This window comes from Augochlora pura, chromosome 2, assembly GCF_028453695.1.
Source record: "Augochlora pura isolate Apur16 chromosome 2, APUR_v2.2.1, whole genome shotgun sequence".
Taxonomy (NCBI): domain Eukaryota; kingdom Metazoa; phylum Arthropoda; class Insecta; order Hymenoptera; family Halictidae; genus Augochlora; species Augochlora pura.
The window spans coordinates 23877326-23896939 of NC_135773.1; the positions used below are offsets into that span (position 1 = coordinate 23877326).

The 19614-nt window shown below is 43.1% G+C and overlaps 1 protein-coding gene across 2 annotated transcripts in view; it reads right to left on the bottom strand.

Annotated features, from left to right (window-relative positions):
* Positions 1-4909: 4909 nt before the first annotated feature.
* Positions 4910-19614, bottom strand: part of Oatp74d (Organic anion transporting polypeptide 74D) — a 102764-nt gene continuing 88059 nt past the window's right edge. For both annotated transcript variants that reach the window (XM_078196243.1, XM_078196244.1), the window contains exons 7-14: positions 19366-19506; positions 19000-19122; positions 12525-12689; positions 11361-11556; positions 10805-10955; positions 9978-10221; positions 9003-9131; positions 4910-8372 (exon numbers count right to left, since the gene is read on the bottom strand). In XM_078196243.1, the coding sequence (XP_078052369.1) occupies positions 8203-8372; positions 9003-9131; positions 9978-10221; positions 10805-10955; positions 11361-11556; positions 12525-12689; positions 19000-19122; positions 19366-19506 (1319 nt within the window). In that variant the 3' untranslated portion in view covers positions 4910-8202. The remainder of the gene's footprint in view (positions 8373-9002; positions 9132-9977; positions 10222-10804; positions 10956-11360; positions 11557-12524; positions 12690-18999; positions 19123-19365; positions 19507-19614) is intronic.

The window sequence follows — 19614 nt, forward strand, 5'->3', positions numbered from 1 at the left end:
TTTATCTTCCTGGAGGAATCGTGTTTCGACGAACAACGCCGTGTATTGGTTGATCGACGTATCGCTCGGTTCGTTCACGTACCACGCGATCGTGGATTTGGACAAATTCTGCGCGACGGTACAGGGGTTGAATGTGCTTCTTTGAAAATATATAAACTCTTTAGTTTTCACTGCTTTAAATAAATTATCGCTGCCAGTCAACGGGTTAATCCATAGCCTGCCCTTTTTCTCTAGTTTTCTTTAGTTTCTTTCTCTTCTAATTTCTTTCGCGATCAATTCCGTTTGAAAGCCTCCGCCGATCTTCCACGGTGTTCAATTACAACATTGTTTTTTATTCGTCGCGCGCGAAAAGTATTGTTCAACCGAGGCAACGACGTTGCTCGTCTCGACGGAAAAAAACAAAGTAACTGCCTACGGCGATAACTAGCTAAAAATAAGCACAACAGCAAAACAGGCATACCGACAACTCAACGACACTTACAAACGTTTAAGATCGTTTCCGCTTACGGCCGAATAAATCCGGCGCGCGCACGGAATCTCATTCCGTATCACACTTGCACGCATACACGCGCCCCATGTACGGCACAGTGCGCTATATCAAAATACATTTACGTTTCCTACGAAGTAATCGATTCCTTTTTTTTTTATATGCATACGCATATATATGTATGCATATAAACATATATGCGTATAAACATATATGCGTATGAACATATATGCGTAGAAACATATATGCGTATAAACATATATGCGTATAAATATATATGCGTATAAATATATATGCATATGCATAAATATATGCATACATATTTACGTGTATGTACGTATATGTACTGTGTGTTTTATGTACGTATATATCCGCGCGTGCGCTCGCGTTTCGTATGTGTGTGTCTCTGTGTGTGTTTCGTGTACTATACACATGTAATGTATAAAAATTGAAGCGCATAGTACAACAATAATTCGCGACGGCGAACAGTAATTCTAATTAATAGCGATATTGGATAAAGAAGGATCAATAGTCGATGCCCCGGCGCTTATGGCTGCGTTCGAGCCATACAGCCGCGTGGCAATTAATCGTCAACGAAAAACCGAAACTCGTGATGGATCGTCGCGTTGCGATCGCGTACGCGTCTATAAAAAATGGCATTGTTGTATACGTTCTTCGTTTTACGCATTCCCCCCGCTCGCCGCTAAATTCTATTTATCGGTTGACAATCGTTTCATTACTCCCGCGCGCGCGCGCGCGCGTAACGCCGGAACAACTTTAACACTTTGCTCGAAACGTCGATATTTCGCTCGAATGAACAAGAACGCGCCATCGCTACCATTCTCTTTCCATTAATCGCAACGATATTGAATCGCCGAATCAGGCTCGTCGAATCGCTTGGACAACCCTTTCGCCGGCTCGATTTCAGCACGCGACGAGACAAATATCTAATTTTATTCGCGAGCTTCTTGCAAAATGGTAAAATTACTCCGACACGGGATCTCGATAAAACATTTAGTGTGTATATATATATAATTTTTATATATATATATATATGTGTGTGTATATATACTTTTTTCTTTATATTTCAGCGAAACACGCGAATTACACGGATGCGCGTCGCACGTTAAAGACTAGCAATTATCGTTCTCTTAAGAAGAAGAAAAAGAAAATGTGAAGAAAAAGAAGAAGACTACGCGGCGGTAGTTTAGGTAAGACCATGTTCGGGCCGCCGACACGCGGCTGATTATCCTACCGGTATGCGTGTGTGTGTGTGTGTGTCTGTGTTTATCGATAAATCTTTCTCTTTACTAAAATATAATTATTACGTGGGTCCTTTGTGTTGCGCCAACGATCGGGTTTTCGATGCTTGTTGAACGAACGCTGGTTTCACGGCAGTGACGAGTCAGTTATTAAAGGGTGATAATTATTGACGGATAGTTATCAACGTGGTAATATTTGTCCGCTTTTAAGTCAACTTCTAAAATGATCAGTGTGATGCAAAGGTTCTGTAGAAATTCACAAATGCTCAATTTGCCGACGTTATTACTCGCCGAGAGTATGATGACATCAGTCGAGACTGTTCGAGCTCGGTTGTGAATATTGTATTAATAAAATTACAATACTTCTACAACCATCGATCGAATAATTAATTATTGACATTCGCACGTATATGCGTGTCTAGCAAATTGAATTGAACACAGTCTGTGGAATAAAGTTAATGAGAAAAGGTAATACCGAGTTTACAAATTTTTTGTGGAGTTTAATCGACTTTTATATAATTCCTGGAGCTTTTTATATTGATTTGAAAACACACGTTTCTCGTAATTCAAGAACGAGCAGGGCAGTTAGAGTCAGTCAGCTGGTCATTTCATTTTCGAAGTGCAGTCTTTCATCGAGTGATTGGCAGTACGTAGGCTGTTTCGCCTTGATAAACGTGAACGGGATCAAAACTGGGGGCTCAAATGTAAAAGACACTATAGCGTGTGACGTGGCCTTAGACTATAGCGTGGCCTTAGCAGACACGTTGCGTCGGACCTGTGGACACAGCTCGCACGATTCGGAAGAAGCTGTGAGCCGATGGCCGGCGTTGGCGCAACACACGGATATAAAGATCAAGACTCTGTCGCTCCGCGCCACGATTATTTTGGCAATTATTGTACTCTCCTATTTATTTACAGTTCTATCGTACACGTAATATAATGGTTCTCGTTCGTCTAACAGCGCGTCTGAACAAACGTCGACGTGTTCGCGCTACCGAGAAGAGGAGAAGAGGGTAAACAGAGACTGTGCCGTCGCAGTTCAATGTAAATCATGTAAATCATGTAAATCATGCGAACACGTTGACACCGGTCGTTTACTATCGTTCAGGCGGTGTGCTGTTAGCTGGACGATCGCCTAATCTTGCGACGATCGCCGAGAGGCGATCGAACACGGCGTTTCCTCCGCAGCGCTTCCATCGCCGCAATCTTGTCGCACGCCTATACGCCGCATTATAGCGGCCACGGCTCTAACACAGCTGTACAGTTTTCCGTCGTCGCGTTTTCGTCTACTTTTATACTACTCGACAGAAAATAGTATTCAACGTTTGACAGCGTTGCCTTCGACGCGACGTTAACGAGGAAATCTGTACTTCCGTTCCACCGTCTCGCGTTCCAGGTCTTCGAGAAAGAGAAATACGAGCGCAGGATAAGACTCGAAAACACTTGCGCGAAGTGTATACGTGCCGTCACTGGGACCAGTCACGAAAGTGTCCGCGGTGATATCCTCGCGCTGTCGCTCTCTTCCTTCGGCCTTTAATTAGCACCGGGACACAATCAGAGCAAAATAATTTTTACCGCTCGCGACGCCACGCAGGAAGGAAACGCACATTTCGCTCGCCGCCAAGCTCGCCCGTTTGTTTATCCAAAAAATAAAGTAGGACTCGTTAACACTAGAACTAATAGACCAAAATGTAGACACCTTCCAGAATTTCTGCTCTGCGATTACTGAAATCTGTTTTCACAGCGGGGATTTTGTTAACACGTTTATCCATCGTTTGGAATCAATCGAGTTGCACGTCGTCGAACGTTAACTTAAAATTAATACTTTGCGTATTAACAGTTCTCTTAAAAAGTTGAGAGCAACAGTCTCGCGAGATAGTGATTGAGAACTATGATAATTTTATCCATAATCCATTAAAGTGTCAAACAGATTTTGGAGAAAAATGAGATCGAGATATACAATTGTATTCGAAATGTGCAATTGCATTTGAAAACTGTTAATATTGGCAGCATCGATAGCTTAATTATTGAGAAAGTCAAAGTATATCTTTCCTTCGAGTATGTAAAACTCTGATACACGATCCAGTGCTTTGATTGTTTAAAAACATTAATAGTCGTCCGCAGTCTTAAAATTCGGCTTCGCTCTCGAGTATTTCGATAATTGGCAGTAATTGCGCGCAACGAACTCGATAATTCGCGATCGACGTGTTAAACAAATCCCATTGGTTCGTGTGCGCATAACGACGTCGAAGATGAGACTTGAGAAACGAGTCATTTTGGTTACTCTATTAAATTTCTAGTGTTAAAAGTCCGTCCGTGCCAGCTCCTTTCGCGATCAAAATAGATTAACAAACAAATAGTCGCTTAACAAACAAACGTACAGCCGCGCGCAGAGGGAGAGACGCGAAGGGTGAGAAAGAGACACGAAGGGAGAGAGAGAGAGGATGAGAAAGAGACAGCCAGGGGAGAGAAAGAAGTCTCCCCGGATTTTGTGCAAAATATACGCATGCATCGGCGTCTCCTCGATTCGCGGGAAATCAATTTCTCTGTCGACGGACGCATGGGACGACGGCCAGTTGTGTTCCTCTTTCTTTCTCCTTCACTCTCAAACATGTTCACAATACTCCTATTACGTATCCTTTATCTCTACGTCTCCCTTTTTCTCTCCCTCTGCGCTGCTCTTCGATACTTCATGGCCGTCGATGGAGAATCGAATGGACATCGGTGAAAAGGGCCAATCGAAAACAGCGCGAACAATACGCGCGCGTTCGACATCTCTACGGTTCCGATCTACGCTCAGAGATCAAAGCTGTCATCTTCAAGCTGTCCCTCGCAGCCACGGTTACGCAACAAAACCACCGCGTCACACGACACGCTTCGTCCGTTCTCCTCGCAAACATTAGATTGTAATATATAAAATGCCCAATTTTGCAATGCCAATCTTACGAATCTCTTTCGTAAAAAAATACTTTCATGTCTGCGAACGCGCTATGTACAAATTTTGAACTCCGGGAACACTGTTTTTTTCAACGAAGACCGATCTCCCGTCGTCGTCGCTTCTCTTTGCTCAGCGGCCTCCCCCTACCGGACAGACGTCTCGACGCGCGTACCTTTTGCTCTTCGTTATCTTCGCCGCGAGGTGGGAACAACTGAAAGACCAACTGAAAGACCAACTGAAATTTTTCCTACGTTTTGGAATCGTCGTTAAAGATCGGACATTTCACATGTGACAACCTAACACGCGCGCAGCACACCCTTGTTCGCGCGACAACGTTCACATTGTCCGATTGGACACGCTCTCCCGAGTTCTAACGAACCGAGTTCCGATAACCAGCAGGCTTCAGGGGAAAAAAAGCACACAGAGGGGGAAAAACGATTTCGGTATAGAGAAAAAAGAATCGTGTGTCTCAACCACAGGCTTTTACTGTTCGCGTTCAGCCCGTTTAGTCGACGACGCGCGCGCGATCGGTGGATGAACGCGAACAGACGGATCTTTTGAAAGGGGGTGAGAATCAGTTCGACGTCACGTGTCCCGTGCTCGCGCGCGACGCGTGATCGATTAAAATATACGTTATGTTCGCTTCGAATACAAAAATACAATTCTCGGTCGGAGACGGGTACAACGGGTTATATCATACGAGAGGCCGTATCCGCCTGTGCAATTCGTCTCGCTCGCGTTCGTCGACGCGGCAGCCGACGCCGCGAGGTCTGGTTGCACGCGCAAACATCCACACGGAAACACATATCGTAAATGTACAGAGTAACACAGCGACGCGTCCCGTCGCCCCGACGGAACGTTCCGTCGATGGCGGCGGACATTGTATTATACAGGTGTTCTTTGTTGTCGAGACACCGACCGAACGCGATCATCGTCGTCGGAGAAACGCGCGACCCCGTTTATAAGCGTTAAAAAATCGCGAAGATACCTTCGCTAATTATCTCAAACGATAGCTTAGATCCTTTGACAGAATAAAATGAAATCTCCCGTCATCTAATTCTTAAATGACTTTAGTACAACAAAAGTTGAATATGCGAGTTAAAATTCTCCAGTATTTGGTTGCTGTTACTTTTATCCTCCGAGGGTGAAGCGACCCTTATTCGAGTCGCTCTGAGAGATATTTCAAAGACTTTTTGACACCATCTTCAATTGTCATTAAAACATTTTGAAAAAGATTATTTTGCAAACGATGATTCTTTTCACCGATATAATATTGAAAGTACAGGTCACGGCTTAGGATACGTAATAATAATATATTCATGTTTTAATATACGTACTCCTTTGAATACCAATCATTTTCTATACACGTGTATTAGCCGTGACGTGTTGCAACAGCAAAATGGAACAATCTTTTGTAGAATAATGTGAATACTCGAAAGCCGAAATATTTATCGGCGATTGTAAATTTCGATTGTAAAATCGACGAAAGTCTAAAATTGCTTATGAACGAGGGCTGCGGTCCATGCGAGGGGAGATACTTCGGTACAATAAAATTCCGTTCCACCCGGTTCTGGTTAAAATTTCCTTGCGAAATCAAACTATTTCGATCACGAGTCAACCGTTTCAAAGAAATGCAATTTCTATTTCGCGCCCGATCGAAGAACGCGACCCCCCCGGGCTTTGCGCGGTCGTTCGCGAACAATTATGGAACAGCTCGAACAAAAATATATTCCGAAACTTTCCAAAAATATATATCCCTTCCTCGCTCCAATTGACTTCGACGGGATCGATAGCGGTCGCGCTATCGCCGTCTAGCTCGCGTTTGCTAAATAACTGTATGGCGTTTTTCTTTCTTTCTTTCTTTCTTTCTTCTTTTTTTTTTTGTTCGAGGAGCAGCGCTCTCTTTGTCTTTCCGGATAGCAGCATCCTTTCCTCGCTTTACCCTGCATCGAAATCGCTGCACTCGCTGGGAAGGTACGTTGTTTTCATATTTTTTTTTCTGACCCCGACTTTCTCGACTCGCAATCACGCGACCCAACCTTCCGCCTTTTCTCAGATTTTCATTTGAATTTTCTCGCACATCGTTCCGTAATTTAATATTACCGCTAAACATTATTTCTTTCGTTCTTTTCCCGTCCTCGTCAAATCATCTAAAAATATGACCTATATATATTTCTTCGTTTTCACTCACGCATATTTATATATACGCACACACATGCACAATCACTCTCTCTCTCTCTCTCGCTCTATTTCTTTCCATTCGACTTCCTTCCACACGTCTCGTCATTCTTCCGCCTGTTTTACACATATATACGCGATCCTCGCGCAACGTTAATTTATCTCGCTTGCACGCTTTTGTCGCGGCTGTCTACATTTTCGGGGAGCAACGCCGGACGGTAACAAATTGAAGCGATCCTTCGTTATTCTGTCCCGCGCCGAAGGTTGAAAATAGACGAGACGGACAGTCGACTGCTCGCGCGAAAAAGTGGACAAGCGATCGCGAGAAAAGAATAATTCCCTCGCGACGGGGAAACGGTGGAGCGGCGATTTTTTTTCGCGACGGGCATCGGTCGCGCGGATGCCTGAAGAGATAACGGAGACAACTTGTCCCGACGACACCGTGTCCCCTCGGTCGCTGGGACGTGAAACGCAGGGAAACGAAGAAACCGAGCGTCTCGCGTCGTCGCAGAAGATCCGAACAACGAACTTACCCGAAACATACTAGCTAGCAACACGTGTTCCTCACGCACACAATACGCCTCTTCCTCTGTCTTCATCGTCAGCGAGGACGTTCACCTAATCACTGGTCGAATGGAATGATCGACGGGTTTCATATTTTTTTTTGCTTCGCGAGTTACAGACTGACGGACAAAACGACGCGCTTCTAGGATCCATCATCGTGTCTACCATCGCCCCCACCTGTTACGTCATCCGGGGCCTGGCGTTCGATCCGGTCGATCGTTTCCAGCTGACCGGCATCGAGAGGGGGTACCCTCGTCCTCCTTCTCCGTCCTTTGCCTCCGCTACGTCCCGTGCCGATTCCACACTGAACCGCGACACAGCCTCTTTGGAAACTACGGGCATTTCCCAGCCCAGCCTAGGACCGACATCTCGTTATCGCACTGACATCTTTTTTCACCGGCGGTTTTTGCGCGTCGGACCGCGCGGAAACACGATCGACGCGAGCACCTTTTATTTTTTTTAGAATTATCGAGCCGACACAGCTGTTGTCTCGTGGTATCGAGTCCTTTTCTTTTCTTTTTTTTATTTCTCGCCGCACGAGAAACGTTCGATCGGCTATCGCCAACGAAGCTCGCAGACACCCGGTGAGTGAACGAAGACGCGATCGGCCGATTTCGCCGATATTCGCCGACCACCGTTCACGGCGTCCGCCGAATCCCTTCCTCGGGTTTAGGAACACTTCGTGTACAATCGCTTCGTCGCTACCCGGCTCACGACGCTGAAAACTCTCAGGCCAGGTTCCTGGGATACCGTCGACCCTCGGCCGTCACGCTTCACAAGTAGTCGTTGTCCACCGCTTGCGCGTCCTGCGACTTCAGGGTGGCCATCTCCTCCACGGTACCCTCCTCCGCCTCCTGCTCCTCCACGAAGTTGATGCTGCCGGCCTTGTACCAGACCACTATGTCCACCACGAACGCCAGGACCAGGATCCCGCCCGTGGTACCTGCGAAGCAACCACAAAAATTATAAATCTCCGATTGATCGACTCGGACGATTTAACCCTTTGGCTACGGCAGACTTTGGCACGCGCCGGCCTTACGGCACGGCACGAATTCACTCGCGAAATAGGAAGTATATTAAGGTATTCAAAATACCGAATGCTGTTACATTAAACCAATATTACTTGAAGTGAGCGTTAATTTTTTTTTTACAATATTTAATAATGAAATTTGATAATAAACGGGCGAAACAGGCGAAATTTGATCTGGACCCCTATTGGCGCCCACGTAGCACAACATACTGTCAATTATGGTAATTAAACAAGTTTTAAAAATTATTCTGTGCCATGAAAAAATTCTTCTTAGTATGAACAAATTCTTCACAGTATGAAACATAAATAGTAGAGTCACAGTAATGGTATTTCGAATAGTACTATGGTAACTCTTAACGGCGTCTTCGAGATTCGAGTTCGAAGGTCGATGAAATAATGGTCGATTTGCATGAAAGACTGAATATCTTATTGAAAACGATAATTGCTCATCAGTCTCGCGCAGCCTTACGATTTGCATACGCGCATTCGGAGAGATGCGTTCCGTCATCGATGTGGATTTATTTTTTTTTGAGATGTCCGTACCGTGATAGAACATTCTGAAGACGTTCGAGTCGTAGAGCCAACAAGCGCCTCGCTGACCGCACGCGTACTCCCATACGAGACAGGCGGAGTCCACTACAGCACCATAAACGATAGGACACGGAACGTTACCTAGAAACCAAACGACGAACGGATAAATACGGCTTCCGTGAAAGTGTCTCGGAGCCTGGCTCCCCGCGCTGCTATCTCGATATTTTAATAATTAATTATGGTCGTTTAGTGTGTACAATTTTTTAATTAAAAATGTTACTGACAGCGTCTGATTTATGGAGGGAAGTTAATTAATGTAGACTAGAACCTACCTGATAATTATCTACCTACCTAATTATTTGTTAAGCAGTTACAGGTTATATTATATTGTAATAGATATAACACAAAAAAGGTTGGAATTAATTACTGAGAACACAAGGTTATTATTTTCTTTTCTATCAGACGAAGTAAATTATTTTGGAATGTTTAATTTTACCAATTAATATTTCTTACATACTGAAATATGTTCCAGTATGAAGGGGAATTTCTTTGTAACAATCGACAGTCTACAAATCGGCTTTTCAACCCGTTCGATAGCCTGTGAATCGGTTGTCGTGACAGCCACTAATTTGCCATCTATTGTCGAGGCATTATCATATAATTTTTAAAAATTATTTGAAATAAAATAGATACGATAAAAATGATATTATTTGAATGAAATAAATAATATAGCTAAACGAAATATCGTTCAATGGTACTGTTATAAAAATATTTCTGGCCGATCGGTAAAGGGTTAAGTTTGACATATCTGTTCCTGAAGAACCGATGTCCTGGTCGATAATGCATGGTATAGCCCGCGCCCTCGAATTTCCGCGTCCACCAATTCGAGGGCCAATCCGAGATAGCAGCGCGGCTCTCGGTTCCCAGAGCTCGGCGAACGAAGACACGGTGCAATTAGCGGAGGGATCCGGGCAAAGAGATAATTACCGAACAGGCCGATGGCGAACTGTATGAGGCCCAGAGCCATGGCCTTGTCCCGCGGATCCACGCACCGTAGTATCAGCAGCATAGAGCCCACCTCGCTGGTCGAATGGATGAAAACGAACACCGAGAAGAGGACCATGTATACCCAAAAGTTGCTGCACTCGAGGTCGCAATATCCGATCGTGGCCGTGCTGCTCAATGGTTCCGGTATCGTGAAGTTCGAGCCGACGCACTGGCAATTATAAAACTGCGGGGACCAAAGGAGAAACCAAGATTATTATCCAAACTGTACTTATCCATTCCCGGCGAACCTACAATGAACTGTGCTCCGCGAAAAACTTTCATTTGCTATCCAAAGAATTGTTATCGCTTTGCTATCTGTTTCGTGCGCCAGTTTTCGGAATTTATTGTGCGAATAATAATGGGATTATTTATTGAGTTTTCCAGGTTTATAGGAATTTTATAATCCTTACTATACTATATTATACGTATGAAAATTATTAAATTATATATTAATTAATTTATGTATTATATATAATATAGAATAGGATTTTATAATTCTTACTATATTATATTATATATATATATATAAATTATTAAATTATTTATTTATTAATTTCTATATTATATATATAATATACATAATTGAATATTTTATATATATTTATATACAATTTTAATTAATTATAAGAATTATAGGACAAAATTTGTACAGTGGATGACTGAACGAGCAAGCTATAGGTTTAACAGTACGTTGCTTTAAAAATGAAAAAAATCAATGAAACTAGAGTGTCGATTCGTTCCGATCAGATTTCTAGTCGTGTACTCACCGAGGCCACCTTGCCATCGATGACGGTATAGTTGGAGCAACCGGCGTGACACGCGGAGAAGTATGTTTTGCCGTCGGCGCCGCAGATCGGGCTGAATTTGTTTCGATCGCAGTCGCAGGTTGCCTCGCAAGTTGGTTCGAAGTTGGATAATCTGTAGAAAACGATACAGACACATGGTAGAAATAAAGTTACAATAATAGAAAAAAATCTATGGTGGTTCACTGCGAGTTTCGTACGCGCAGAATTCATTTCATGAAAATACTTAAAATTAAAATGAAAATTAAAATGAAAATGCTGAAAGCCAGAAAAATTATTTTAGATTTCCAGTTGAAATGGCTTCGAGTGCAAAGGGTTAAAGATTACTATAACTTTTTGATTTTGACAAGTGTTTTTAAGCTAGCGATTCGTGTGATTCGTCAATTATAAATTCGTCGATTTATAGTTTCTATAAATCTGTTGTTACGTTTGTATCGCAGGGGAGATGGTAATCCCGTGAAATGGTCGACGGAGTAGGGAACAGGTGAGAAGCGGAAGGTGTGCACCGCGGTTCTCTTACCCATTGGAATGCGAGACGAGACCGGCGAAATCGTCCATCGGGCAGCCGATGAACATCAGCACGCCCATGCCGATCGCGTAAACCACCGCTGTGAAGGCGATCCAGGCCGCGACAAACCTGGCGTTAGGCTTCGCCCTCAGGATGAACACGCCGCTGATTATAATGCCCAGACCCATTACTAAAATACCACCGACACCTGCGAAACGCGATGCGTATATAAATCTTATTAATATCATAATATAAATCCTATTAATATCATAATATAAGTCTTATTAATATTATAATATAAATCTTATTAATATAATAATATAAATCTTATTAATATAATAATATAAGTCTTATTAATATAATAATATATGTCTTATTAATGTTCGAAACAGATCAGCCGATTTCTGTTTGAATATAGCGACTATTTGGATATGGAGCCTATAACACTGTTTTGCTATAACATTATAAGGAAATTGCGAAAAATTGTATATCATATTGTATTTGTACTGTACTGAATAATATGATATTTTTTAACAGATTTGATAATTAAATTATTACAAGATAATTATGGGAAGGAATTATTCAGTGCCATTCTGTTGAAAGGGGATAAAAATTCATATATAACTTTATACAAGTATATATTATTATATATAAATATGAATATATTTTATAATGTATTTAAAAAGTAAATTACTACAGGATAACGGCGACAAGGAATTACGGTACCCTTCTTCTAATAGGGGATGAAAATTCATATATAATTCTATACGAACATTCTTCCTTAAGCAACTTAATCTTTATGCATATAAATATATCTACGTATTAAATACATTTATTCCATATATAAATAAAAATTACAGGATAAAAATGAAGTTGCTTGAGTTAGAATATTTGATGCAGTTTACGAGAGCCGGGGAACGGCTCGTCAGAAAACGGAGCGACGAGTTATCTCTTCCTTTTGGTTTCCCGGCTTCTCGTAGCTAATTTACAATTTCGGCGAAACCTTTTGGTCCTCACGGACAACGCGAAAAAGAGAGAGAGAGAGAGACAGAGAGCGCCGTGAACATAACGCTGCTCGAGCCGCGTTAACAATGGGGAAACGGAACAACAGAGGGCCCCGAGAGCAGGTCGACGGCGGCGGCGCAGCTCTCTCGCGTGTCTATTCGCGAAAATTACCTGAGATCATGTTCGCATGATGAGCCGGCAAGCGAAATTGGCTCTCGAGGTACTTTGGCAGGAAGGTGTAGAGGCCGGCGATCGGTAGGATGTGCAGCACGCTGCTGGCCGTTCGGAACATAAGAATGTCGTTCTTCAACAGCCTCTTCACCGCTTTAGGGAAGTCTGCAACAGGTAAAGAGAGAAGAGCTGAGGTTGGTGTGCGTTAGCCGGGTCACGTCCGTGCAACATCGCGAGCGCACGCGCGCGCGCATGTTACAGCTTCGCGATTTACATCGCGTCCAATTTATTTCGCCGTTGAATCTCTGCCGCTTCAATGGGACCGTTCAAATTTTCAATTAGCTGCGAATGCGAGCCCTCGCGTTATCTCTTTCGCTGCCGGGGAAAAGTTCTGCGTCGATCGAAACTTCGGTTTTTCGACGTATTCCTGCGCGGACGATGCCTGGATATAGCTGGCACAGAGATCACGTGATTCCAGTTCGAATAAAACGAATTTATATTTGTAAAATGTCGCTCTTATTCTGTAACAAATCCTCGCAGCGGCTGCCGCGTCGCTTTCCATTCGTTCTCGGCGGACAGGACACCGCAATTAAACTTGCAACGACAGAGTTTATAGATAAAGTTCTCTGTGCGAAACAATAAATTGTTTATTGCGTGGGGTAGCTTTTTTTGTAGAGATGTATATTCGATCTTTTGTCATGGCGTGGTCGTACAATATTCACGAATAAATATATTTCTTCTTTTTTGAAATTTTTAACAGAAATGTCTATATTTTTATTGTTCTTTTCATTGATTTATGTGCAGATGATTTTTTGATGATTCCGCTACTGTGATGTTCATAAGACGAAGTACATAACTGTATAATATACTTTTTTAATTTCCATCGAATATGTGAATTTCTGTCAGGTATCTGCAAATATTTTAACTTTTTAGGGAATTCATTATGCCACGATGATCGCGATGTTTATTAGCGTGCCAGAAACCTAGTTTCTGCTCGTCCAGATTGACACTGACTGACTGATTCACTGAACTCGTAAGGAGAACACCCGGGTGTGGAAATCGCTTTTAGAATGGCATTAGGCGCGCAAGCTGCGTTACACACGCTCACTGTTGCATAACCCTCGTTGCGCACCCTTGGAATGCAGAGGAACAAATTATTTAATTGAACTAAGGAAACCTGCTTGAACACATAATTACAAATATGTTATATTATATTTTTATATATTATATTACAGATATTTCAGACTATATTTCCTTGGCACTGAAATCATGCATTAAGCATTAAAATCTCGTAGAAAAAAATCTATCGAGGCAGACATATTTTGGTTAAATAAACAGCTGACGAGAAAAAGATATAAAGTTTCATATGAAATAGTTAAAAATCCTCCATTTCATACTCTTCGACCTAACGTTATAAATATAACATTTTTCCTGCAATGTATCCAAAGAACAACCGCGTACAGTCGAAGCGGAAAAGCATCAAGAACGTTCAGAATAGATAAATAATATTTCTCAAAAAAATAAAGAATTAATCTTAAAAAAAATAAAGAGTTCATCTCAAAAAGAATAACGAATTAATCTCTAAAGACTTAATCGTTGACTGTGTCGCGCAGCTTTCCATTCGTTTCTTTTCTCAGTTCCCGATTTCAGCCCCGATCCGGGTGCTCCCCACGATATTTATGAGCTCGATTACTAACGACGAGCTAATTAGTCGATGCGATCGCGTACTCGTATCGCTCGATTTTTCGAGAGACAGGAAACACGCGTGTCTCTCCGCGAGAGCACGGACCGACCCGACCGCAGATCGAAAAACAAGACAACGTACGTATATTGGAAGGAACGAGGGCAGTCGAAAGGACGACACACGCCGTGGCATCGAGGAGAGAACGAGTATCGATCTTCGTCGGTAACGCGTTAAAAGTCGTGCCCAGACGTTCGCCCCGGCTCTTCTTTTTGCCCTAGCGCCGCCGTCGAGGTTAAACTGGTCTCTTTTTCCTCGAACGAATATAATCGTCGTCCGCTTCTCTCATTTGCGTGATTTCTGCGGATAATTTTGCGACGGTCTCGGTATTGAAATATTATTATTATTACGACTGTGTTGGAGCGTCGCTTTTAGCGACGAATTCTGACGCTATGGGGGTAGATTGTATAAAATGTAGGACTGGAATTCAGCGACGAAAACATTGATTTAGTTAGCTTGGCAATATGTTACCCCTTTGCTTATGAGGTCTAAGGTCCTCGACTTCTATATGATAACTCTGATGTCATTTATTCAAGTCATATAATTTTATTCTTTTTATGCGAAGTGACGCTATAGGGGTGAACTGTATAAAATATAGGAGCGAAATTTACCGGCGAAAAAGTTGATTTATTTAGCCTGGTAATTAACAACAGTAGATGTTATCTGTAACAACACCTTTGCTTAAGGTCCGCGAATTCTATGACTACTCTGACGCCATTTATTCAACTCGTTTATTTTCAATGAAAACTTCGCATACGCCGTTTATTTATCTGTAATTTAAGAACTGCTGAATTCCGATAAAATGGTATTGCAGCGAATATATAGCATCGTCGCAACGAACGAGAACGAGGCAGGGGAATAGGTAAGTAACGTTGCAGGTCTCCGTTCACGGTGGATGCGTTCCTGTAAGATTTCCGTTCGCGAAACCCTCGGCTCCGTTGTAAACCGGCATTAAGGATGCCTAGGACTGCTCTAGGCTTCCTGGAAGGCGAAGCTAAGCTAGTCGCGGCAACCCCGCATAGAGACGTCCTGCAGACCATGAGTAGACAAACGTGACTAACATCGCGCTTCGTGTATTATCGCGACAACCCCGCACGCCGGCCACATACAGGGTGGCGTTCCGCGAAATGCCCGCCTAACACCGTGGAAACACAGTGAACCGCTTCCTGCTCTTGTCTCGTAAAAATATTAGGAAATAAAAAAATTCTTTTCACATTAGGTTCGTGCATATGAAATATCGGATTTTTAAGCGAGCACATACAGTTTTATATATTTACTTGAACATAACCTAATAACACAGGCTTCGGTTCACTCTGATTTCGCAGGATTCTGATCGCGTTACCGTGTCTTTTCGTTTCTCAAATTTCTTGTCATCTCGAGTCTATTGTTAAAAATACATGGTTTTATTAAATAAGTGGTTTTTGATTAAATAAGTGGTTTTCATTGAAAATAATTGCTGTTTTCCGAAACACAAGCTTGATTCACGCCAGAAGCATGCTCGCACCATACTCATTAGAGCGACTCAAGGAAAAACTGATTACATTGATTTAAATGGGAATGGTTGCAACGGAGGTCACCCTCGACGCACATTGTACTCGCAAGAATGCACGCAACATCCTTGCAGAATCTCTTGCGTATCCCCGAGTCTGACTCAAACGATAGATATGAGCGAATCGCGGGGCCGAGGAGATTTCAATTCTCCGGGGAATGAAACGATTGCATCGCTTGTTAAATGGTTACCGAACTTTTGAAATGGTTATTAAACTTTTGAAATGGTTACCGAACTTTTAACCTTGTCGAGGAAACGCTGCCAAAAATTAAAAGATTTGGCAGAAAATCGAGAATACCGAAGGAGAAACGGTTTCTTTAATCAACCTGGCGAAAACAGCATTTGCTTCCATTGAATCATTCTCTTTTAAATTATTCTACGAATACACAGAAGACGATTAATAATAGCCGAAGTAAAGGATTAAAAATACCTGAATTAAAGGATTAAAAATACCTGAATTGAAGGATTAAAACTACCTGAATTGAAGGTTTAAAAATACCTGAATTGAAGGATTAAAAATACTCGACTAAAAGAATTAAAAATACTCGACTTAAAGGATTGAAAATGACCTAAAAGAAATTTTCACGAGAAAACGTGAACGCGAATAATTCTCCTCGCATAATCGTATCACCTCTACCCAAGTTGTCCATTTTCATTTCTGAATTGCGAGACAATAAGAGAATAATGACTACGGTCGCAACGTATTTCTTTTAATCCTTTCTTCACTCGAACCTCAACAAAATCCTATATAAAAATGACTGTCCACAATTGCCACCAGCTTGCGAATTTAATATTATTAGTTTGAGAAAACGAAAGGAGAACAAAGGAACCACACCGTTAAATAAAATACCCCCATCGCCGTTGCCGAAGCTATCGTTTTCTAATAACACAAATTTTTCTTAAAACACGTGATCCAGCATATTTCGTAATATTTCCCCGGTATCAAGCGGAAAACATAGTTTCGATCGGTCGAACGCCTGTTTTAAAACACGGTGCAGCGTGGCGGCGGCGTACGCGCGTGCACCGCTTGCTCGGGCGCCGTAGTGTGCGTTGCAGCGGTGCAACGTGCGAACGCACGGTGTGCCCCCCTGTGTGTGCGTTAATAATGATGACTGACCGACTGGTGCACTAGGTGGGGCAAGTTCACGGTCATGCGTCGTGCATAGCACTCTCGGCAGGCACGCGCGCGCGCGCGCGCTCTCGCGTGCATTTCTCCGCTCGTATACGGCCGTGTTCTTCTGCACGCGGATCCGCGCCCGCTCCTCGTGGGGACCGCGGGGAGAGAGAGAGAGCGAGAGAGAGAGAGAGAGCGAGAGAGACTTTATCTCAGCTGTCCCGCGTGCACCTCGACCGACATAACACGCCTCGCGCGCAACGTAACCGTACAGAAATACACGTCGCATCGCCCCGAACCGCGTATGCATTTTCGAAGATCGGCCGAGAGACGACTGCAACAGCCGCTGCCACGCCGGAGAAAGTAAACGCTTCGAACACGCGAGCACTCTCTTCGATGGTTACTCGCTTTCTTGGGCTGGCCGCGTAACCGTGGAATAGCCGCGGTGCTCCACGCAGCGCGGTTCGTCAAATCGTAAATTGTTATAAGATAGAATTTCAGGGAATTTACTTTGTCATTTTTATATCCAAGCTTCGCGCGTTCACGGATCAAAGTGTCGAATTCGGTGCTCTTTTTACAATTTTTCCAAGTTCTCCAAGTTTCGTGATTCGCTTTGAAATGACTATGAATTCGTCCTGAATCGATTACTCTTTAAATTGTTTATTTATTTAATTACTGATTAGTTACCTTATGGTCACTGTTCTATGAAAATACGTACGAATAATCTAGACAATCGAGGGACCAAGTGCACCGAAACAATTCTCCTAGAATAACCCTTTTGCTGTCTTTGCCACCTAACCCTTTGCAGTCGGAGCTATTTCGACTGGAAATCCAAAATATTTTTCTAGACTTATAACGTTCTCATTCGACACAACTCAGCGCACTTTATACATTATGAAATTGAATTTTAATTGGAATTGATTTTTAACAATTTTGTTGAAGTAAATTTGATAAAAATGATTTTGTAACGTGGTATGATAATTTTTAGCGGCGCCTTAGAGTCGCCACTGGAAGGGTTAAAGGGTTGCCTTTTGGAAGGATCCAAATTCTCTCACAGTTATCACCAGACACGAATAAACATTTATTAGCGGCCTCATAGCTCGACAATGGGATTAATGGGTTAATCTTCTCAGGTAAACGCGTGCGCTCGTTTTCCAGGTCAAGCGAGCCGCGCGACGGAGGCACGCTCGCTCGCAAGTAAGCGAGAGTGCGACGCGACGCAACGAGGACTTAAACGCAACCTCTCTTCTCACGCCTCGTGAACAACGGATCCGGCGTCGGTCAAGGTCGAAAATCTCGCACAAAGTCGACTGCCGCGGCGCGGCTCCCGTTTACGATCCGGACACACTCAAGCTCGCTTCCGTTGTCGCGCCGCGAATTTCGATCGCGGCGCGACAACGAGGCGAGCGGTAGCCGCCGGTAAACGGAAAAGGGTCGCCCTTCCGTTATTCAGAGATAGCGTTCCCGGAATAGGGTTCGGTCGCGTTTCTGCGAAACTCCAAGCCGCTCGTATATGCTATTTAATACTTTGACTGTCGAGTTGCAACACGAAAAAGTCTCGTTAAATTAGGATACTCAATTTGATGAAACGAAAATTAACCCTTTGTCCGGTCCGAAAAATGTTCGTTTCTATTTTGATTTTATTTAACTTATTAATTGCGAAAGGTATTTAATAAATACCTCCGGACATTCCATGCGAGCCCGGAGGAACATTTATTGATCAATAATTTTTCGTATATTTAAAAATTTATATAATAATATTAAAGATTGTGGTACAGTTTAACTCATTCATCTCAATAATAGGTAAGAAATTAATAATAAAGAAAAAGAAATTTTATATTTATTCCATATAATGCATGTACTAGAATGATTAAATATTGCAAGAGGACAGAATTTGATTCCAACTTAAAAGAACGGAAGAACAGTTATACTTGATAGAATATTACTTTGAACCTTTATGATGAGTCTGACTTGTTGAAGTACGTCAAGGGGTTAATAAACTTACGCCGAAACGCTGTCTCTCTACAGAGAGTTATAACAAAAGAAATTAGTAAGATGAATCGGTTCTTACCTCTGAGACTAGGCTTCTTCGCGTCGGACCGTTTCGGCGGTGTTCTGCTCGCGGGCAGCCTCGTCGGGAACGCGAACATTCCAATGCTGACCAGCATCAGCATGGCGGATATTAGCACCAGACCTGAAACACGGTACACACCGGCTCTCTCATCGAATTCTGAACAGCGGCCGAAAATTTGTACAGCGAATTAGCGCTGCCGCCGCTTCTGCGACTCTTCCTCGGACTCGTTTCGACGCGGTGTTTACCCACCCGTGAAGAAGAAGTTTGCGCGAAACCGATCCCGAAAACCTGTTCGCGAAGGATCGACGACCGGCAGGCGACGCGATAAAATACCGTACGCGACCGATAGAGAATTCAATTTACCGAGCCACCATGCCCCGACCCATCTCGGATCCGTCGGCGTGATTTGCGGATTCACCGACATGTCCGCGTAGATCATCGTGCAGAGGGAGCCTAGGATGAAGCCCAGGGCCGGCCCGAGGATCCTCACTCCGATCGTGATCGCTGCAACAAAACAATACGCCGTGGCGTCGAGATTATATCTATATATCCATATATCTATGTATCTATATATCTATATTATAGTTCAGAGCAGTGTATAGTTTCACTTAA